The sequence below is a fragment of the Gopherus evgoodei genome, chromosome 4 (genome assembly GCF_007399415.2).
Source record: "Gopherus evgoodei ecotype Sinaloan lineage chromosome 4, rGopEvg1_v1.p, whole genome shotgun sequence".
Taxonomy (NCBI): Eukaryota; Metazoa; Chordata; order Testudines; family Testudinidae; genus Gopherus; species Gopherus evgoodei.
The window spans coordinates 24,233,865-24,256,507 of NC_044325.1; the positions used below are offsets into that span (position 1 = coordinate 24,233,865).

At 41.8% G+C, this 22,643-nt stretch overlaps 1 protein-coding gene across 2 annotated transcripts in view; it reads right to left on the reverse strand.

The window, feature by feature from the left end:
• The window catches only part of DYNC1H1 (dynein cytoplasmic 1 heavy chain 1), a 73,051-nt gene that overhangs the window by 43,960 nt on the left and 6,448 nt on the right, over positions 1–22,643 (reverse strand). For both annotated transcript variants that reach the window (XM_030558735.1, XM_030558734.1), the window contains exons 5-28: positions 21,020–21,206; positions 20,543–20,814; positions 19,883–20,110; positions 18,265–19,341; positions 17,447–17,626; positions 16,663–16,812; positions 13,525–13,671; positions 13,210–13,350; positions 12,818–12,994; positions 12,587–12,697; positions 12,373–12,492; positions 11,818–12,057; positions 11,009–11,164; positions 9,642–9,755; positions 8,543–8,653; positions 8,251–8,460; positions 7,533–7,679; positions 7,039–7,205; positions 5,079–5,252; positions 4,083–4,248; positions 3,813–4,001; positions 3,519–3,713; positions 1,586–1,868; positions 1,013–1,113 (exon numbers count right to left, since the gene is read on the reverse strand). In XM_030558735.1, coding sequence (XP_030414595.1) covers positions 1,013–1,113; positions 1,586–1,868; positions 3,519–3,713; positions 3,813–4,001; positions 4,083–4,248; positions 5,079–5,252; positions 7,039–7,205; positions 7,533–7,679; positions 8,251–8,460; positions 8,543–8,653; positions 9,642–9,755; positions 11,009–11,164; positions 11,818–12,057; positions 12,373–12,492; positions 12,587–12,697; positions 12,818–12,994; positions 13,210–13,350; positions 13,525–13,671; positions 16,663–16,812; positions 17,447–17,626; positions 18,265–19,341; positions 19,883–20,110; positions 20,543–20,814; positions 21,020–21,206 — 5,043 coding nt within the window. The remainder of the gene's footprint in view (positions 1–1,012; positions 1,114–1,585; positions 1,869–3,518; positions 3,714–3,812; positions 4,002–4,082; positions 4,249–5,078; positions 5,253–7,038; positions 7,206–7,532; positions 7,680–8,250; positions 8,461–8,542; positions 8,654–9,641; positions 9,756–11,008; positions 11,165–11,817; positions 12,058–12,372; positions 12,493–12,586; positions 12,698–12,817; positions 12,995–13,209; positions 13,351–13,524; positions 13,672–16,662; positions 16,813–17,446; positions 17,627–18,264; positions 19,342–19,882; positions 20,111–20,542; positions 20,815–21,019; positions 21,207–22,643) is intronic.

A 22,643-nucleotide genomic window follows, 5' to 3' on the forward strand; every position in this document is an offset into this window, starting at 1 on the left:
TTCCCTGTACATGGTGGACCTGGTGTAGACTGGATCGGATTGAGGTTATATACATTAACCCTCTATTGTTTGCACGCGTGTGTCAGTCTCACCTCTTTATTCTGAGAATCTTTATACTTTCAACTGAAACAACAACAACTACTTCTTGACCTACTGACACCACTCTTGCTTCTCAGATGTTTCAGTTTTTCAATGCCAACCTCCACGTTCTAGAATGTGGAAGGCACTACTAAACAACTTCCAAGCCTCTTTAGGGAAGTCTGTTACTTAATTCTAAAACCTCTGCAACCACATTCCTAAGCCCACGTCCAGACTAACCCGCGGCATCGGCGGGTTAAAATCGATTGCTCGGGGATCGATATATCGATCCCCGAGCGCGCTTACATCGATTCCGGAACTCCATCAACCCGAACGGAGTTCCGGAATCGACACGGAGAGCCGCGGACATCGATGCCGCGACGTCCAGACGGGTGAGTACCTCGATTTTAGAAATTCGACTTCAGCTACGTTATTCCCGTAGCTGAAGTTGCGTATCTAAAATCGATTTTAATACCTAGTCTGGACGTGGCCTAAGCCCGCAGCAGAATTTAAAAGTAGTTCCAATGCCTCAATATAACAGGCAGTCCATGGAGATAAAGGAGTATGTGCAGCAAGATATCCATTAGGAGTAAGCCATTACACCTAATTGATTTCTACTAAAGTAGGTCTACTTCAGATGGTCACACAATATGACTGGGGGATGGTAATGAAAGACTGTAGTTTTTAAAATATTTTCAGTTACCTTCCTAAAGCTTGCAGTTCAGATTTAATCTTGCTAAATTACTGTCTAAAAACAGAGCAGTCAGTTTATAACCCAATTCCGCTTTAGGTGGTAGTGAGGTCCAATGAAGCACAGTAAAGTAACCAGAATCTATTTTACCAGATACAGGAACAAGCTTTCAAACCTGTTTTGAAATCTACAAGCTGAAATGACATATTAATGAGATCGTAACTTAAAATGAAGATACTATACCTGGAAGTCAAATGTTTCATCACAGTTGAAAACCAGAACAAAGCGGCCAAGCTGGTGTCCAAGGGCCTTTACAGATTCTGTTTTGCCAGTACCAGCAGGACCTATTTTTAGAATGGGATAAAAAACATTAGATGTTAATATTGCCAGTTTGGTGCCTAGGAAGAGACTAGAGTCTAAGGGCTGAGTTACAGTACCGCAGTAAGTCAGCCCAAATTACGCTATTTCAGTTACGTGAATAACTAAACAGAAGTTGACGTAGCTTAGGTCGACTTACCACAGTGTCTACTGCTCTCCCGCTGACTTCCCTTACTCTTCTCAGGGAAGTGGGAATACACAAATAAGTGGGAGAGCACTCGCCTACTGATTTAGCAGGTCTGTTGAAGACCTGCTAAATCAACACCTGCTGCATTGATTACAGCAATGCAGATCTACTGGTAAGTATAGACACGGCCTAAGTGTTGCTCATTTTTCAAAATTGGAGTCTCAACTATGAAAGTTACTTTATTATTATAGCTGATGAACATCAGTCTTTACATTTAACAGAAGACACAAAGGGAATAAGTACAAACTTACCAAATGGCGAGCCTCCAAGTCTTGCCTCCAAGGCTTGCGTCATTGTCAGGTAACAGCGGTCAGTAAGAGGAGTCTGAACTAGTTTATCCTGAACACCAAGATACTCAAAGCCATAGTTGAATTTGGCATTTGCCATCTGAATGGACAGCTGTTGCAACACATCTGTCTGTTTTGGGTCAAAGTAGAATCGCATCTGGCTGAGCCACTCAAAGGATTTGGAGTTATCAATCTTACTTTTGATCAGTGATCTTGTAACATCTCGTTGGTGCACTAACTCTGTAATCTGGAAAACAAGCATCTCATTAGCAACCACCACAAGAGAGAGACCAGGTACACTAATAACTCAGTTTTACTGCATCGCACTGCACCTCAGTTTATGAAAAGCCATTGCTCGATGCCAGAAGGCATCATCTAATATCCATCCTCTAGCTTGCAGAAAGGAGGAGCTAAGAAAAAAGTCTGTTCCTCTCAGTCAAGTTTCAGGCCAAGGCATGGTTCTGAAACAAGAACTGTCCACAACAGAGAAAGGAAGCACATCCATACTCATCCTGCTAGACGTTTCAGACACCAGATACTGTTAGTCACCAGATATTCTCGTCTGCCTCCAAGAAGCTGTAATGATGAATGAGAGCGCCCTTAAACCTGCTCACATTTTCCTCTAAGAAACCACAAGTGCTGTAGAGGGACAGTGTTTCTACATCCCTCACCTCTGAGGTCCCACAAGTTTTAATCCTCTGCACAAGTTATTCAAAGTCTATATAAAGACACCAAGAGAATTGGTGAGACACTATCGGCTGAAATCCCAGCAGGTACAGACCAAACCTGAGCTCTACATCTCCATTCCCAGCTTTCAGTATCTGCAATCAGCAGCTGAATGAAGCGCATCTGACTAGAGCTGAACCCAGCCAAGACTGAGATGCTAGTAGATAAAGAGAAATGTTGCCAAGATCTTGCTTCCTCTAAGACTCCACTATGGAGGGCACCTTCCCCTCACACTAGTTTATCACTAGCCTTCAATCCTTTTGGATGCCCAAGGCACAAAAAATGTCAAATTTCATCTGCAATAGGCCAGATATTGGCACCTTATTGTATCAGCACACATTTGGACATGGTAAGGCTGAAGGTCCATAGGTTTGATTACTGCTAGACATATCTAGCAATGAAGCCACACCCCGTGTGAAAGCTCCAACTAGTACAAAACAGCACTCTAGTTTCTTGGCAGCACATACTGCCTCAAACACCATTCTGTGGCTATGAACTCTACACTTGTTCCCCAGTTAGAAGTTTAGTTCAAGGTTTATTTTATGTGAGCCTTTGAACAACAGGATAGCTTGTCAGTTGCACATGTCTGATGGAAAGTAGAGCTTAGGAGGAGCTGGAGTTCTGCTATGAATTCAGTGGGCAAGTGATGACTTAAGACTGACAGCTAAATGCAAAAAAAAAAACCTTTCAGTTTAGATTCTCTTTCTTTTTTTAAAAAGATCTCCATGTGCCTATGACAGCCCCACACACAAACACAGAAGTTAAGCTATTTCTCCTATAAGTTGTTTCTATTTTTAAACCGCTGAAGGAGCTCAGACACTATGTTATGGGAGCAATGAACATATGTAGATGATATAAAAGTTAATATAAACTCTAGATTCACAAATCTTATCTACTCAGAATAGGAGATTGGGTGGCATATTCCAAGAGTTGTTTCTATTCACTAAATTCTTCAGAATCTAAGACTACACTGACATTTAAGTTCATAGACATTATTTCAAGTCAGGCATATGTAATCTCTACAGAAATAGCTGTTCCTCAAGAAAGCTTGATGGGAACATTTTAGTTTACCCTAGGTGTCACTTTCATGATCTGATGATGGACAGATGGTGTTTAAATTCTGTAAGAGACAGAATGACTACTTAAGGATGAGGAGGAGAGCATTACTTACCAAGTGTTCCAATTTCCTTCTGCGGAGAGGTGGCTGTTCCATCAACACAGAGTCTGCTAACACATTCAGTGTGACCTCGACATTAGCCAGCACAGAGTGCAGAGGACTGCTGTCTCCTCCACCACCCATGCCATTCAGAGCACATTCCACGTTCTCTGACCATGCAATTTGGGCTGACAGGACAACAAGCTGGGCCTGAACATTTAAAATACAGTTAGATTTTTGCTAAAAGTTGTTCCTCCCACAAAAGTGCATTATATAGTTTGCTTAGACAAACATGAATAAGATGGATACCTGATATTTGTCAATCCAAGAAATATAGAGAACTGGATCAATTGAAGTTGCTTTACCAAAGATTTCTACTTCAGTCACAGACTCAGCAAGCAGCTTTGCAAGTGTGACCCTCATTTCTCTTTCAACAAGTGTGAGCCACTCATTGATCTTGGGATGTTCTGTGATAGACACAGGTGTTTTGAACAGCACCTGAAACAATTAAAGTGTCATTTTAGTTTTCATTTAGACCAGGTTTGTAAGTTTGCAAAAAACTCGAAGACGCAGCTCTACCTCCTCTCCTTCACGTGATGAGATCCCCAGAACAACAGAGTTATCTTCATTCAGGATGATGCTAGACACTCCAGCAAACATTTTCTTGAAATGTTTCTGCAGCTTAGCTACATTCTTGCTGTTTCCTATGATTTCGAGTAAGTCCTCATCACCAACGAAGTAGAACCTAGTATTAGAAATAAGGTTAAAGCTTTTTAAAACAATTGACCACTGAGGTGAAAATTTTTTTACATTAATTAATTGATGGCCCAGAATTAATATATTTACTTGAACCCTCTATAACCCTCATAAAACTGGGGAAATGTCTGCTAGTTTGTGCAATGCTGTGTAATTCCTTTCCTCCATACATCTGTTAGCTCATAGTAAAAATACATCAGGGCTTATTCTCTGCACCATTTTTAGTCTATCAAGAGAGTTTTCTTCCCACTTTAAACACCTCATTAGCAGATATTTGCCAGATATTGAAACATTATGACAGCAAAGCTCCCACTCTGAATCCATGCTTGACATGGAGGTTTTGATTAGATCTACAATCCAAGGACACCATATACTACTGAGAATTGAAGGTGAAACAGAATGCAACATGATTCAAATACAGAATGACAAGTTCTGAAGCTTTGGAATTTGGTTAAAGAGATCCCTATGGATTCATTTGGCTTAATGAAATAAAATTAGAGAATTTCATTATTCAGTACCAAGTGAAACAGCCTATTAAGCAATTATTTATATTCAAATTATGCCATTTAAGTTACTAAATCACATATGACCCAAAGAAACTGAAGTTAATCACTTCCCAGGAAATGGGGCCATAAAAATGTCTAAATTGTTCCATCTTTATTTTTTTATGATTCTAAAGCATGTTTTGATATCTGCAAATGCACTAGAAGGTTCCTAGAGGAACAGAATAAAAAGATGTACTTAGGCACTACTGTGCCAACACACACAATTCACATTAGACTTCATTCCAACACAATTGGTTGAGATCAAGTTCCTTACCGAGGAAAGGAGGATCTCTCTCTCTCCAGGTATTCTCCCAATGCTTTCTGGATCTTTCCAAGCAAGTCTGCTAATCTCTCCAGTGACCTTTGCACACCTTGGATGTTAAGAACATCCATCACAAGGGGAGATTTAGATACCTTTTTCATAAGTGCCAGAAACTCAGTACTGATGCTGTAAGTGAGTGAGAAAAATATTAAGCACACTTTAAATGAGGGATACAATAGTACAAGTTCAGTTACTGAGCGTGAAAAGGGGGGATATCTATTAATTTTATTAATAGTGTATTATGGTATGGCTGGCTTTATGCTACACAAAAAATTAATTCTAGTTGGAGCACTCCGCATGGTCCCAAGAACCAGACAACGACTAACTCAATTGCCAGTGCTTAAATGGACCATACAGTAAATCCATTGCTAATGTCTACCTCTGACTCTCTGGAGAGGTGACTAGGTCTGTCCTGGGACAGATGTCCTGAACCTGGTCAAAGACTTTGAAATGGATAAGAGACTGCTTGTTAGCTCAGGGCGGGAGACCTCAAATGAAGACTGGACAGAGGCAGAGACTGCAAGGGTGCAATCTACCTGCCTAGCCCAATGCTACATGATGGGTAGGACAAGAGGGGCTACCTCTGTCATAAACAGATGGTTAAGGGTTAATGTCTCTTTTACCGGTAAAGGGTTAACTAGCTCAGTAAACCTGGAACACCTGACCAGAGGACCAATCAGAAGACGAGATACTTTCAAATCTCAGTGGAGGGAAGCCTTTGTTTGTGCTTTTGGGGTTTTTCTTTGTTCTCTCTCTGGGGTCTGGGAGGGACCAGACGTATACAGACTCTCCCATCTTCTGAGAACGTCTCTTCTATTCAAATAGTAAGTAATAGGTAGAAAGTGGATTAGATTTATGTTTGTTTTCTTTATTTGCAAATGTGTATTTTCCTGGAAGGATTGTATCTCTGTTTGCTGCAACTTGTATTTGTGCTGGGGGGAGGCTTGTCTCTAGTGTCTATTAGCTGAAAGACCCTGTAACATTTTCCATTGTGATTTTACAGAGATGCTTTTAATTAGAGGGAAAAAAAAAGTAAAAACTTTTTCCTTTTTAAGAACCTGATTGTTTTTTTATTCTTGTGAGAGACCCCAGGGGACGGGGTCTGGTATCACCAGGGAATTGGTGGAAGAAAGGAGAGAAGGGGGGGAGGAAAAGCCTGATTTCTCTCTGTGTTAGAATCATTGTCTCTCCCTCAGGGGGCGGGGCACAGAGGGAGGGAGGTGAATTTCCTCACTGTTCTAAGATTCAAGGAGTTTTAATCACAGTGATCTCCCAGTGTAACCCAGGGAGGGGAGAATCTGGGAGGAAGAAAGGAGGGGAATGATTTATTTCCCTTTGTTGTGAGATCTGTTGTGGGTCTGGGGGTCCCCAGGGAAGGGTTTGGGGCCAGAAAGTGTCGCAAAAAACACTATATTTTTGGGTGGTGGCAGCTCTATCATTTCTAAGCTTAGAGGGGTTCATGCAGGTACCCCAATCTTTTGGGTGCTAAGGTTCAGAGTGGGGGAATCATACCCTGACAACCTCAACTTGCAATGAAAGGCTATCGTCTAGGTAACTTATAGGTCTACAGGTCTTTTATTTTTTAACCCTTTTCTTATGTGCAAAAGAAAACTATCCATATGAACAAGCTGCTCTGTCACTGCACTCTCATACCAGTCATTGCTTCCAAAGTCTGCAGCAGGGGACAAAATCCAGATGGACCTGCTGAAAACACTATTGGTGAACAGGGGTATTTCGCTCTGGGTCACTAGAACAAAAAAGTGGGGGTGAATCACAGGATTCACTGAGAGAAGTGCAGACCTATCACTTGGAAGCGGTGCTTGTGCAGTAGGCAGGCAGAGGAACAAACTCAATGGTGAAGCTTGCCCTGAACCATAACTGAGAATTTCACACAAATCCAAAGTAAGTATACCTTTGGAACCTTTGTGTTTCAACAGGCAGTAAGTGCTTAATATCAGCACTACCAGTGAAGATCCCCTCCAGGTAGACCCATCGCCTTTGGACATCTATCCAGACATCAAAGAGTGCCATGATGCGATTCAATTTGTCCTCCCAGCTAAGAGCATCTTCTTCAAACACCTAAATGTTACAAAAAACATTAACATTCAGTTTACCTTAAAAAAAAAAAAAAAAAAAAAAAAAAAGCAAACCTTCAGCTACAAGGCAGCATGATTTAGGAAGCTGGACAAGTAACACTAATCAAGCTAGTTTAAGAACTAAATTAGAAATATTGCAAGTTTGGTTAAAGCTATACAAAGGTATAATCACACTTATACACCTAGGAATTTGCCAACAATGGCACACAAAGTGCCAGCTGAACAGATGTACACTAGAAAAAGAATACTAAAACAAGGAGGGAGCCAAAAGTTACCTGAAAAGAAAAAAAAAAGTAATTTTACATTATACCTTGTAGTATGGTGATAACTTCATGGCAGACACGCTGTTAATGTGCTCCTTCACCTTGTTGAAGAGATCATCCCAACCACGAATCAAACGACATTTGTTCTGATAGTTAACCAAATCCAGTTCGTAAGTGTTCCACACTTCTCTTATCTTTAAGAAAAAAAAAGACATCAGGTTATGAACTCATGATAGTAATTTTAAATCTGTTAAATGTATTTCATTATATAGAGGAGAAACGTAGTTACATGAGCTTGATTCTTTTTGCAGCGCACATGAACCTGCAGGCCTTGGATTGCTGTGAATCATATGGTTGAAGATTTCATAATTATGTCTCGTGTGTCAGAGTTAAAGTTATTGGAACTCATAAAATGAGATTACAAAAGGCAGTTTCCAGTCTTCTACTTAGTTTTATAATAGCAACGTACTAGCTATGTATTTTACTTGATTTGTCTTTAAAATTTAAGTTACAGTACCTTCAGTAAACTTGCAAAGCTTTTAATAAAACCCCTAAACCAATGGGGTTTCATGCAGTGTCAATGTGTGTGTTAAATTTACTCAGTTATTTAGAACTAAAAAAGTATGCTGAAGAGCTAAAGCATTTCACTTTCACCATCCTGGGTATCCAAAATCTAACTGTTACATAGCTGTCAGCAAATTAATTGATACCTCTAAAACCTCTCCTGCACAAACAGGTTTAGTGTATGTAATCATAGATACTAGCCTGTTTCAAGAACTCTTCCAAAGCCATCTCTCCCTGGGCCACAAGAAGTACATCTTTGACAATTGCTTCATTCTTCTGCAAGTCAACATCCCAGATCTGTCCCAGGGTTAGTTCAGAGACAACCCAGTTAACATGAAGTCTCTTCATCAGCTGCTTCCAGTGACGATCTTTAAGAGCCTCAGATTTCAGTTCAATCACCAACATGTTTATCTACAACGCGAAACAGCACATATTAAGTTAATGGATGCACTTACCCTTGATAACGAATTAAAAAACATTAAGTACAGCTTACCTTCATGTAACCCTTTAGAAGTCTCTGAACATATTCATAAGAGGCATACTGCCGCAAACGAGCGGGGAAGTTTTTCAACTGGTTCAGTAAGCCATCCAAATTTTGACGAAGCTGTCAATAAAATACAGAAGCCATGAAAGAATTCAATCGATTAGCAATATTATGATAAAACACAGTCACTCTAGTAAACTGGGTATTACAACAGTTCTGTTTTATGTACAGTTTGTCATCTTGACATTTTATTAAACTTTTAAGAATAGGAGAATCCTCCTGAGATAATATCGATCATGCTTTCCTATGCTGCATATATTTAATTTTGCTATCAATATAGCTGTACACAAGGCAGGCAAACCTAGATGTATGAAAACATTCAATTGCCCCCTCAAAACCTCATCATTCCAACAGATTCTCCAAGCATTTGTTAATATATTCCACCTCAGCAGGTTACATGGAGTCAACAGTACTGCTTTAAGCTTAATTCATGACTTGATAAAATACTAGTTCTCTATCCCTTGATCATTGGAGTAGCACAGCATGAAGTAATTTTACACTAGATCACAGTCATCATGAAATCTGTGAGGAAGAATGTCATGATAAGAGGCAAAAGCCTTGTTTCAGACTTACGTATCCAAGAAGCATCAGCTTGGACAACAGCTTTTCATCAGTGAAGCTGGACAAGCATTTCAGAAAAGTGCTAATTTAGAGCAACTTAATTTCAAGAAAAAAAGATATAGCATCAATGCTTGCCCTCTGCAGATGTAGCCTATAATTAAATATATTTAAGGCACTGCAGTTTCTGCAATCCTGATAATTTTTCAAGTTTTGCTTCGTAAACCTTACCCTGTTGAAACTTCAGTTAAGAGGAAAAGTTATTTCTGCTGCTCTATGCTGCAAGTTAGATTAAGACAGAATTCATAACTGAGAATGTAGCCTCTATTTTTCATATGCCAAAAAGACCCAGGTACATAAGCACCATGCCACACATTCTGGCTCGTTTTCAAGTTGTTAGAGCATTTAAAATATATTTTTACCTCAAAGGCCAGGAGTCGAATAGTATAGCTGTAGTTACGATTTCTATATACTCAATAAAAAGAGGTACCTTGCGAGGCTGTACTGAAACCCATGGCTGTTCCTTCATCTGATCAATCTGGTCCCAGACCTTGGAAAGCTCAGACCAAACTCCTTTGAGGTCTTGTAACTCTTCTAAAGCTACCTACAGTACAAGGCGATACATCAAACTTTGATCAGTTATATAGAAAGGACAGATATTAATCATCATTAAGTTAAACTTGTTAAATCATTGGGATAGAAACTTGGTCAGGGTACTGGTAACTGGACAGAGACTTGACCCTAGCTTGCCTAGCCCATCTCTGGTGGTCCAAAAGGAGTTACCATATGTTGGCTGCCCAGTAGCTAGCTTAAGTTAGGGCTTGTCTACACGGCAAGTTACTGCACAGCACACAAGAGCGAACCCCTACAGTACAGCAAACTTGCCTTGCGGTAACATCTCATGCGGACGCTGCTACAGTGCAGTGAAAGTCCCGGAGCGTGCCTTAGCATAATATGATTTATAACAGCATTTCTGAAACTGTAGGCTGTGGAAGTCCAGTGGCACAGAAGAGAAGGTCTCCATGCCTTGCCCTGACCCTGACAGCTGACTCCGCAGCTCCCACTGGCTGGGAACTGCAGCCAATGGGAGCTGCAGGGGCAGTGCCTGTAGGCAGGGGCAGCGCACAGAGACCCTCCTTGGCCTTCCCGCCTTGGAGCTGCTGCCAGAGACAGATTTGCTGGTTGCTTTTGGGGGTTGCCTGAGGTAAGCACCCCCAGGCTGGAACCTGCACCCCTCAACCCCTCCTGCACCTCAACCTCCTGCCCCAACTCAGAACCTGCAATCACACTCCCTCTCAGAGCCTGCATCCTGTACCCCCTCCTATACCCAAACTCCTAGAAGAGCCCACACCCTCTCCTGCACCCCAACCCTTTGCTCCAGCCTGGTGAAAGTGAATGAGGGTGCAGAAGCATGAGTGATGGAGAGAAGAGGTAGAGTGGGGGTGGATTTGGAGGTCCCTAAATTTTTTCTCCGTCAAAATGGGAGTCCTTGGGTTTCAGAAGCTTGAGAACTGCTGAAATAGAAGCTACTCGTCACATAGACAAGCCCTTAGTCTCATCACTAGTTAGTTAAATGACCAGATTTCTACATCTTATAAAGCTGCCATCAAGTGTCTGTAGTTGCAGTCCCAGTGGAAAAGCCAAGGGCTGAATGGGTACTGAGACTGAATTACTCACCCCTAAAACTGGACCATCCTAGTTAAGGTTAGGGCATAGTGATAGGGCAGCATGAAGGGAGAATCACCGACTGCTGTGCCTTCTCTATGAATGAATTGAGGACTTCTGCCTACCAGAAGTCTTCTGTCCAGAACCATTTACAGCACCAAAATTCATGGATTTTTAGAAAAGAGTTTGTACCTGCACACGTTCTTCACTGCCGCTGAGTAGTCCTGTATCTGTTAGCTCAAGAGCTTCTTTGGCCTTTGCACATTTCTCACGATCATCTTTCAACCTACCAAATTTCCCTTCGTAAATGGTAAGTGCTTGAAGAGCCTCCTCTGGACGCAAGTTTCCCTAGAAAGAACCACATGAAGGACAACATGGCACAGATGTTAAGAGTTAGGGTTTAGCACTTAAAATCTGTGCAGAAACTACTTCTGATTGGCATCAGACACCATGCCATCTCTTCTGCTTTAAGGAATTTTCAGTTTCCTGGCAGACCTTTAACTCTGGGTATGAGAGTTACTGATCCCTTGCCTGGGTAAGCGTCTAAAGAATCTTCTTTGCTAAAAAAAACAAAACAAAACCACAAACACCTTTTTCTGCTGACACTAGCTAGTAACACTTATTTTAGGACACAGGCTCAACAAGATTCTTCCTCTCACCCAATGCTCTATAAAGTATACACTCCTTATTGCTAGTTAACTTCTAAAAAACTCAAGTTACAAAAGAGGTGTTTCTGTTTTAAAATGCAAGTTATGACAGGGAAAGTGATGGAATTTTAAACCAACAGCAATAGACAAGGTACACTTTCTGCCAAGTCATTAGGAAACCCTCTAGAGAGGATTCACATTTCTGCATCAAAAATTGGTAAAGGCAACAACTATGCCTCCCCTTCAGTCTATTTCAGGGTTTACTGAACCTGTTACAGGATGCCAACTTTCTATAGTGAGTTCAGCAAAAAAAAAAAAAAAAAGAGACCTGAAAAAAACCAACAAACCACTCACTGTCACAGGCTTGGTTTTCTCCCAGTCAGTCAGCAGGTCAGTTGTACGGCTCTCCACTGCTCGATCCTCCTGAACTATCTTCATTTGCAAGTTTGCCACTTGTTGCTGAATGGCAGAATCCTTGCGACGCATTATGTCATTGAAAGCACCCCACTCTCCTTCAATGTTGTCAATGTATAACCAGGAGGAAGGGAACTGGAACCTCTGTTTCTCTAGCAAGCGCTGACCATTGCGGTAAAGCTACAATCCACACAACCATTGTTAGAAGGTAACCTACTTTAATTTCTCTGTTATCTAGCAGTTCAGTTAGAAATTCAGATAACCAGAAGTCAGCAATAGATCAGCCTAAAAAACCCTCAGAAGTATAAAGTAACTCAGTAAGGCTCACTATAGAATCTTGGTTTGAAAGTGTTTCTCTAGAAGAGTTATTAGGACAGGAAATTAGAAACAGGGTTTCTCTTAGCAGGCTTAGACTGGTCATGATCAATTGTCCCCTCACTGTAAAAAAGCCTTTAAAGATTTCCAGAAACAAGATATTAATAAGCGACAAATTACCTCAACTTGTTTCTCAAACTGCTTGATTTTACGTTTCAGGGATTGTACATATGTGATGAATGTCACTGCATCTGATGTGCTAGCAGTGTCCACTGAATGCTGCTCTAACTCTTGACGGGACTGTTGGAGAGAAAAAAAAACAAAAACCAGTATTTTAAAGGTGGATGTAGTAAGTTGATCCGTAATAAGGAATCATTGTTTGGGCTATTCTTACCTTAGAAATCTGAGAGTGGAACTCCGTCATGTTCTGACCTAGCATTTGGCCAAATTTACTGAGAACTTCCTTATGCCAAGAGTCATATTTCAAGTTCACCTTAGATTGTACCTACAATCAAGGAAGTATTACTATTAGTTATGAAGTCTCATTTTATCCTCCACAAGCCCATTCTGAAATTTAGTTCTGCAAGTTACTTTTACAAGATGCATGAAAGTTTCAGGTTCTTACCTTCCCATAGTCTATGATAACAGGTCCAAATTCCTTCCTGGTTTCTGCATTGTCAAAGGTTCCTCTAGCCTTCCTTATCTGAACTAAGAGGGCTTGCCACTTATTTAAGTCTTCTCCAAGACGGTTGTATATGTTTTCTGCTTGCATATCCCATAAGCACTGGTACTGCAGCCACACCTATTAATAAGTACATTTAAAAAACCTCCATGTAACAGTGAATTTTCAGAATGTAGATACGTTCCTTATTTACGTAACTGAATTAATGAGGATTATAGAAAACAGGTAATATTGTTGGATTTAGAAGAGCTCTTCTATATCTTTAATCAAAAGTAACTCCCATCAAATGTATTATTTTACAGTTTCAAAATGAAAAATCAGAATTCATATCCTACCTTAACATACTGTTCAACTTCTGTCACAATGCCCATAACAGCTGAATAAGACTCTTCCAGCGCTACAGGACCATCGGGCATCCGTGTTAAGGCATTCCGATAGAACTTCTCTTCCTCGGACAACTCATAGTGTACACCCACCTGACAAGAGACAGAATTGAACACAAGTTGTATATATTGAGTTCAGAATACATAGAGCAATTTTTGAAAATGAAAACTGGCATTCATAACTATTAAAGATTACATGATCTGTATACAACTGCAATGCAACAGTTAGAGCCATCTTAGATTTATAAATACATTTATTATGCTTACCTGGTATCTTTGACTTTGAATTCTGGGTAGGGATAGTATTACCATTTTCCAGGAAAACATTTCTTGATAGAGCTTATATCTGCACTCTTCAATTGGTGGATTCAAATAGATCACCTGGTTGGTTATCCTCAGTTCATGTACAACATTCTACAGGCATAGAAAGACACCATTCAGTTTCCATTTTGCTAAATAAGAGCTGGCAAGGCAAGATAAACACAAAATACATTTTAGACAAAGCCTGCGACCTATTCTTTGGAGTGACAGTTCCTATTGTATTCTATTGAAGGTTATTAACAAGCAGGGTGCGAGGAAGATGATGGACCTGTGGAATGGAGCACAGCCACACCAAGCAAGGCATCCAGCGCAGAGTCTTGCACTAAGCCATAATGGGAAGAGAGGTACGTATCTAACTCCACAGGACCGCCCTACATATGTCCGTAACTGGTACATCATGAAGCACAGTTGTAGTTGATGCTTGCACTCTTGGGAGTGGGCTTGTACCCCAAGGAATGGGGACAGTTCAGATAACCGATAGTGTTAATGCACCCCCAAACCCACTTAGGAATCTGCTGAATGGAGATTGCTTGCCTTTTAATCCTTCCTGCTATAGTGACAGAATGTCTAGGGGACTTACTGAATCATCTCTTCCTCTGAAGGTAGAAGGCCAGGGCCCAGCTGACATCAAGGGAGTGACAGCACCGTTCCTCCACTGAGGTGTGAGGTTTCAGAAAGAAAGCAGGTAAGAGTATGGGTTGGTTGAGATGAAAATGGGATACAACCTTTGGCAGAAACTTGGGGTGCAAGCACAGGGAAACATTGTCCTTACAGAACATGGAGAAGGAGGAGAGGTCCGTCACCATGACCCTCAGTTCTCCAACCCAGAAGTAATAGCTACCAGGAAAGTGACCTTCATAGAGAGGAGAGACAGGAAGGAGGTGGCCAGAGGTTCAAAGGGAAATTTTGTCAACACTGTGAGGAGAAGGTTGATGCCTCATTGGGGGAAGCAATGGATTGAAGAGGAGGATAAGTCCATTGGAGGTCCTTCCAAAACCTGGTAGTCAAGGGTGAGTAAAGAGAGTGCCCCCTCCATAGGAGGGTGAAAAGCACTGATAGCAGTTATGTGCACCTTGATGAAGTTGAGAGTGAGGCCTGATGTCTGCAGGGAGAGAAGATAGTCCTTAAGAAGAGGGATGTCCACAACTTCAGGAGCAAGACCCCTCTGTCAGGTCCAGGAGGTGAAACATTTCCACTTGGCCCTATAGGACTGCCTTGTGGACTCTTCTCTGCTCTTCATGAGCATGTCTTGTACTGCCGATGAACATTCATGCTCTAGTGAAGATGCCCATCCAAAATACAAGCTCGGATGTGAAAAGTCTCTGGAATGGGATGCTGGGTCCTGCAGCCATGTCATTTGAGGAGTTCTGGAAAAGCTGGCCACGGAAGTAGGGGGGATACACTGACATGTGGAGAAGGGAAACCAGAACTGGCAAGGCTGGAAGAGGCCAGAGTGACCGTCATTCTCTCCCATCTGATCTCATGTAGGACACATGGCAGAAGCTCTGGGGAGGAAAGGCATAATTGATCTAATCCAACCTGCAGAGGACTAGGGCATCACCTTGGGAAAAAGTCACTGAGCCCTTCACTTTCCCAGAGGAATATTGGGTGCATTTGCTGTTGGCATGGGAGGCAATGTACAAGTCATCATATGATCAAGAAAAGAAAGGCAAGTCCTGGTCAGAAGAGAAGGACTGGAAATTACTGTGGAAATCAGGTCTTGTATGGCCTGGAATAGGGTCTCCGGGAGGTGGGCATGTGCTGATATTGCACTGATACAGGCCCCAGTGAATTCTAGAGACTGTGTGGGATCCAACTGATTTTTTCATGTTTACACTCACATCAGGGAGGAGTGAAGTGTAAGCAGCATGGAGGTCTAGGAATGACCCTCCCCTTTGGCTGCTAGCAGCACGATCAAATCGTGAAGGGAATATAAAGCCCCTTGGTGGTGGAGGTGATCCACCGCTCCTCAGAAAAAAAACCTGAAAACTTCTGAAGCAGTGGTGAGTCCAAAAGGTAGAACCTTGAATCTGAGGAAACGTCTGTACATAGGATGGATATCCATGTGGAAGTAAGCATCTTGCATATCCAAAGCTGTAAACCAAATTCCTCTTTCTAACAAATGAATGATGGCTGTGACGGTGACTATATGAAACTCTGGCTTGTGTATGAAGCGGTTGAGATGGAGGTTTAAGAGAGGTCTCCACATGCCCCTCTTGGGGACTAGAAAATAGGTGGAATAGAACCCTGCACCATGATAGGTCATAGGAACAGGTTATCTCACTTCCCTTTGCAGGAGAGAGTCTACTTCTAGGCTGAGTAAGACTTGCACTTGGTTGCTGGTGCATAGATACCCAGTGATCATGGGGCAGCTCTGGAATCTGAGGGAAATCATCTGTCTTGAGGGGCAGGTAAGCAAGTGGCTGGAGTGTGCTAAACAGTCCAGGCTAGTTGAAGAAAAGCAGCACTGCTTGTTAAGTAACAAGGCGTGTAAGATATCACCTAGCTGGTGCTATTTGTTCTGTACTGGAATGTGGAGGGTATTAGCCACTGTAGGTAACAATTCTTGGCACTCACAGTAGTCATAAGGGAGATGCAGACACTACAGCATCTGGAGATGATGAAAGGAACTGATCTGGTTCCAGCAGTACTGTCAGAGTTGGACTAAGAAGTGCACCTGCCAACACTGAGTTATGGGAAGGGCAGATCGTGCACTCCAAGTCCTCAAAGCCAAAAAAAATCAAAGCCCAGTTCGAATGGCGGTGCCCTCAGAACTGGTGGATTCACAGGAGCCATAGGGGAATGGGCAAGAACATGACCTAAAGGAGGAAAGTAATGTAGAAAGGCGAACTCCCTTGGTACCAAAGGTTCTCTTGACTTCAGCGAAGCATGAAGGGGGCATGTGTGGACCAACTTTCAAAAAGTCCAGCTTCTCATGCATGGCACGTGCATATAACCCCCAGGGAAATACAAATCAGGACCATAACTAGGAGTATTTACCACAAGAGTATTTTTATTTCTAATCAAGGTTTGTATTCTCATTTTAACAAAAAGCATAATGAGTAACAGTCAAATATAACTTACTTTGATCTTAGGCTCCCCTCCAGGCTTGTGACTGACTTGAGGCGCATCTGTATCCATGTCAACTTCTGCTTTATCATCAGCTTGTCCAAGAAGAACTTGGGTCCAAGCTCTCAGCCCAGCCTGTAGACGAACTCCTAGTATTCGTTCAATCTAACGGACAAAGAAGCCATATTGAAAACAAATACAAAGAAAACTGGCAGAAAGACACTTACATGATGTGGTCTCTCCCATTGTCAAGAAATCCCTGAAACTAACTTTCAGATACAGCAGGACTCTTAAAATTTTTTTTTTTTAAACAAACACTTTTAAAGCAAAGGAAGTTTAAGTCAACATGTTAGACTACAGTTTAGAGTATTTAAAATTTACGTTTAAGAGGACCTAAATATCAGATTTACTGCCATGTTGTCCTAAAACAGACAACTTCATCTTAGCATTATGATTACTATTGTCCATATTAAGGTGCTCATGTTCACCCACATCTGAAAACCTGTTCCCTATCCTGTCACATTCAACCACCAATTACGCCTTTAGCTATAATCCTGTCAGCTGAAGACCTAGCAAGTCTCCATTAATTCCAGTCATCAGTAGCTAAGCACTTTTATCTGTCTGCCTAAGAGCCTGCCAGATGTCCTAAAGGGCATTTGGAAGAGATATTCAAGGAATTGGCAAATAGATTGAAAATTCTCACTCTAGGTCACTTGAGACTGGTAGACCACGTTGTTAGTGACAAATTACTTTGCCACTTAACACTTTGAAGACTGTTCACTTTGAGTGAAGGACCTACCTCCATATCCAGTTTATTGACCCAGATGGGCAAATTGGAATAGGAATGAAGATTCAAGTCATCCACAGCTTTTTGAACTCTGTTCAAGATTTCTGAAAAAGTCTTATGATCATACATGCAGGTTTCCAAGGATCGAACTTCCAGGTCTATTTTTTCTTCAATAATGAGCAGATCATCCACCTATGGGAAAATTTAATTTTAGTACTTTGCTGATACCAGTCTGCCACGTCAATGGAAGTGATCCCTCTCTCACAAACAGAGCTACATCCATTCTTGGGAGGGGGCAAGTCATTACTCTTATTTTCATTCACTGAAACTTACTGAAGTCTCTGAGAACTTGCCTTGTAATGGAGATGTCAGAATTTGGCTAATTCCCTTAATCGAAAAGGGAGATACTGAGAAACATGCATGCAGGGTTTTAAAAAGGTAACTGATGCTATATTAGAATATAAAGCATTAATAAGAAGTGTGTTCATGTTATAATCACTGAAGAGTTTCAGTAGCTACTTTACTAATTTAGCATTGTTGATAAGATATGGTTTCTCTACCAACCCCCAAAGAGAACATTTGCCACATTACCAGGTAATACTCTGAGAGCATACATCTTGTCAATTGTTTCTCTGGTCAGTGACTTCAATACCATAAGACAATATGCAACTATTGCTTAGATTCCACACAGTTAGATTTTCCAAGACGAAAGCTGTTGTCCTGAATAGTATACAATGCAAAACTAAACTATTTTGTTGCTGATAAACTCAACCGCCACCAATATGTGCAGTGTCTCACTTGGAAAGAAGAGCATAATGAGTAGTACAAACCTTTTCTTGGAAGCTGAAGACAGTCTCTGCTAGGCGTTGTACATAGGGGTCAAGTTTGTATGACTCCCACACCAGGGCGATACCTTCTCCAATCAAAGCCTGCACTTCCTTCTTTAGACCGGCTACCAGCAGAGAAATAGTGTTACGCTCTTCCACCTTCTCACAGGTCCGTTCATACGTACGGACACTTTCAATCAGAGAAATAGCAAAAGGATAGAGTTGATTTGCTTGGTGAGCTTTGTTGACAATTGCAAGTGGAACACGGAATCCAAACCACTTAAGGTTGCGGACTTCTTTGGAGAGTGTAATTATTTCTGGGAGAAAGTTGACTTTCAGTTTGAGGACATTTCCAGTTCGGCCTCTAACACGAGTGCTTTCAATAGTGAAGATACGGCCACACACACCAAGGTTGCGCTGCTGAACCTTCCTTGCCCAGTCATCAAATATTTCTTGAGTGTTGAGCTTCATACGGAAACTGTCGCCATCTTGCTTCAGCTTCTGGCCTTCAACATGGTTCTCCCAACCTTTGCCAAGCACATCTTCAACACGCTTCATGTAGGCTGTGAGCTGTCGATCAATCTGTTTGGCCCAGATTATAGACCCAGACACAGGAGGTAAGTCACGAACATGACTCATTTTGCAAGCCTGACTTTGTGGATATTGGACCTTGAATTTGTCATGAAGAGACTCGATATCATCTTTTACACGCTGGATCAATTGTGTTTGATATTCACGAATAGCACCCCGAATGTGAGGTCTGACAAACAAAGCATTGAATCTGGAGAAGATCCTGAACATTTCATTAGCATTCTTTGCTGTGCCAAGCTGGTCTCGTAGACGAGCAGTTATTCTTGTTTCAACTCTATCAATTCTTTCATCATACCGTTTCATTGCCGCCTCCCAAGCTTCCGTACCTTCTTTGGAAACATCTAAGCCATCTACTTCTTTAACATTCTCATAAGCAAGATTTACTTCTTCAATAGCATTAGCATCTGCAGCATCAAAGAGGACTTCTGCTACCTTCATATCCTGGGGTTCAGGTACATCTCCTTGATTCTGCTGAGCAACAGCAGTGACCTGCATGAAGTCACATAGATTAGTTAACTCTACAAGACTTACTGATCTAATGGTTTCTTTGTGTCATATACATGTTGAGAGTTATGCATTTTGTGTACACACTAAAAAGACATATGCAATTAATTTTTTGCACCGTACTTACAGTTGACTAAATCCTTTGGAACCTAACAGTGGTAATATGGTTTTTGTAGGGTATTAGTCTGCAAATGAGACGAGGAGAGTATACCTTATGCTGCACAATGTTTAGCAATAATGAGAGATTCTCCGCTTTAAACTTGTGCTGCGGTTATTTGCCAGATTCAAAAAAAAAAAAACCAAACAATCCAAACGTAAAGCAAGTTATTGTATGCAGTATCCATTTTTTCCCCATCACATGGAAAAACAAGCCAGCATTAGAGTGCTTTTGTTCATGGATTTAAGTCTGTACACTTTAGCCTTATTACTAGCAAAAAGTGGATGAAATGATAAAGAAATGGGAAACTGCTGTATCTTTACCAGATGTATAGGCAGTTACCCTAATTAGAAAGGAGTGGAACACTACCTGAGGTCTTAGGACTCTCACAATAACTGCTCTCAGCTGCTCATGCTGGCGCCTGAACTTCCTCATTTGATCAAGACGAGCTTGCAGTTTCCTGTGAGCAGGATTGATACGCCACACCATCTTTAAATTCTCTTCTCTCTTTCTCTTCACAATGTCTCTCAGCAACACTTGTAGTTTCTCATACTCATCATCCCAAGTTTGGAAGACTTCAAAACATGCAACCATAACCTGAAAGTTTAAGAATGTAAACATGTGGCTCCTTCAAAAGAGAATATGTGGCTTGTATAGGCACTGACTCTGGAAAGTTGGAACCTGTAGCTCCATCCCCAACGTGCTGGGGAGTGCTCACTGCTCAACCCCTGGCTCTACCATAGGCCCTGCCCCACTCCACCCCTTCCCATCCCCTCCTCTGAGCCTGGAGTGCCCTCGTCTCTTCCCCCCCCCCACCCCCAAGAGCCTCCTGCACACCACGAAACAGCAGATCGGGAGGTGTGGGGAAGCACCGATTGGCAGGACTGCTAGTGGTTGCAAGGCGCTCAGAGCAGGCGGGGGGAGTTGACGGTGGACTGCTGACATATTACTGTGGCTCTTTCGCAATGTACATTGGTAAATTCTGGCTCCTTCTCAGACTCAGGCTGGCCACCCCTGCCCTAGACGTACCTTTTCAAACTCTTCATAGGCAACATGCATCAGTTTTCTGGTTCCCAATACTTTAAGTAGCTGAGAACTCAGGTCTCTTGAAATGGCTTCCACTAGACGCAGTGCCCTTTGAATGGGGTACTTTGTATTTCTGATTTTTCTTAGATGGGTGAATATTGCCACAAGTGCCTGTCTTATTTTGTCCAGTTCAGTAGCAGACAATAAGTCATTTAAAGGAAAGTCTTTCATCAGTGGATTGTAGTCATTTACAGTTTCCAATGCCTGTTTTAGTCCTAAATACAATACAAGAGAGTTAAAATTTAATTGATCTCATTGCGTCAATTCCATCTGTCCAGTTGAAAGACGGACAACAGTTTTCACTTCATAGAAGGTGAAGCTTTTTGATTGTGATGTTAACGTTTAACTAGCATAATTCTATCACAAGAGCTAAACTTTCACAGAAACTGCTCAAATCTACAGCACATTGCAATTTCTTACCCGTGTCCGTGTCAAAGCTGACAGTAGCATGAAAACGTTTTCCATGTTTCAAGATATCTAGCGTCAGGAGGACTTCTGGGCTTTCACGCTTCTCCTGAATACGGTACAGAGCACGTTCCAAGTTCAGCCAGAAACTAATTTCCTGTAAAGCCGTGCCTGAGGCAGGATCTCGATCCAGTTTGGTCACCTTAACGACATAAATGAAATGTTGCAATGACATGCTTTTGTTGTGTAACTGTTTATTAATAGAAATACAAACCTACCTAAAACAATTAACTGCCTTCACACAACTTTACTAGTTCAACATGACAAAATGGAAGGATCCAGTCTACACTAGCCCACTGCAAGCAATTCACCAAGAACTGTAATAGTGGACGTTACAGGCAGTAGCTGTACACAAAAGCTGTAAGTTACAAAATATTCCTAGGATAAAAGAAGAGCCCAATTAAAGTTTCACAGGTGAGCAAATATTTTTTTTAGACTTCTGGAGGTACAGTGGAGAAGGTACAAAGCTGTTGTGCCACTGCCAAGTGGGAGTGACCCTGTATATACTTGAGGTAGGCTGAACTCATTTAGACAGTTATGCAGAAGGGCACTGACCAAACTCTCACATAAGCCATGCTCGCTGGGAACCTGCTGGGTATACTAAATCAGTCCCAGAGTCCAATGATTGCAGGAGCTGGCAACGAAATGAAAGAAGGAAGCTGTGACCTCACTGTTCCTGCATGAATACACTGAGGCAAAGGATGAGAATTTGGTCATGAAAAAGTAAAAATCCAGTATTTCATCCTTCTTTAGATTATGCCTGTGTATGTTGCACCACGTGCTATGCGTGCATCCTATGAAACCTTAAGGTATAAGTTTGCAATATATTAAGGATAGAGCAGTCAGCTTTGCTTATGTTTGTCTCAACTATAGCATCCATCCACAAATTTCTAGCACTAAAAATTCAAGACTTGATAGATATATTTCAAGTTAACTAAGCGTCACTGTACAGTAGCCTCTCCAAAATTTATCTTCACCACAACTTGAAAAAGCCCCACTCCCCCTTGGCAGATAAATATTATGTCCAGAGAAGAGAGCCACCTCAGGCAAGGGAGTCAGTGGCTCCTTTGGAGGAAGAGTGGCACATCATTACCTGTAACAGAAGGGGAGAAGTGAAACAAAGCATGGCTCAGATTCTGCTTCTCCTGTGAGAGGGGAGAGTAGATATGCTGGAAGCCCTACAGCTTTTCCCAGAAAGAGGGGATGGCCAAAGGGGCCTTGCTGGAAAGTCAAGGCCTTACTAAGTATTCCAGAGGAGGCTTATGAGGAACCTAAGCCCTAACACAGACTGTTAGAAGCAGTCCTTCAATCCCCGCACAACATAGGGGAGTCCTTCTGGTTATCAGCTCATCACAGCTTCTCTCAGAACCAGCACGCAACCTCTTGGGGACTCAGTAAGCAAGTCCTTCCAAGCCTTCCCTAAGGACTGGGGGCCTCCATGGACCCGAGGTCCAATCCGCTAGCTGGATCAGGAAGTTATCCCGGATGAGTCTGAACCCATGCTATTCATCCAAGAGGTCTTCTCTTTACTAGTCTCTCGAGAATCTGGTTTGAACTATATCGGGGGACAGGGATGTGG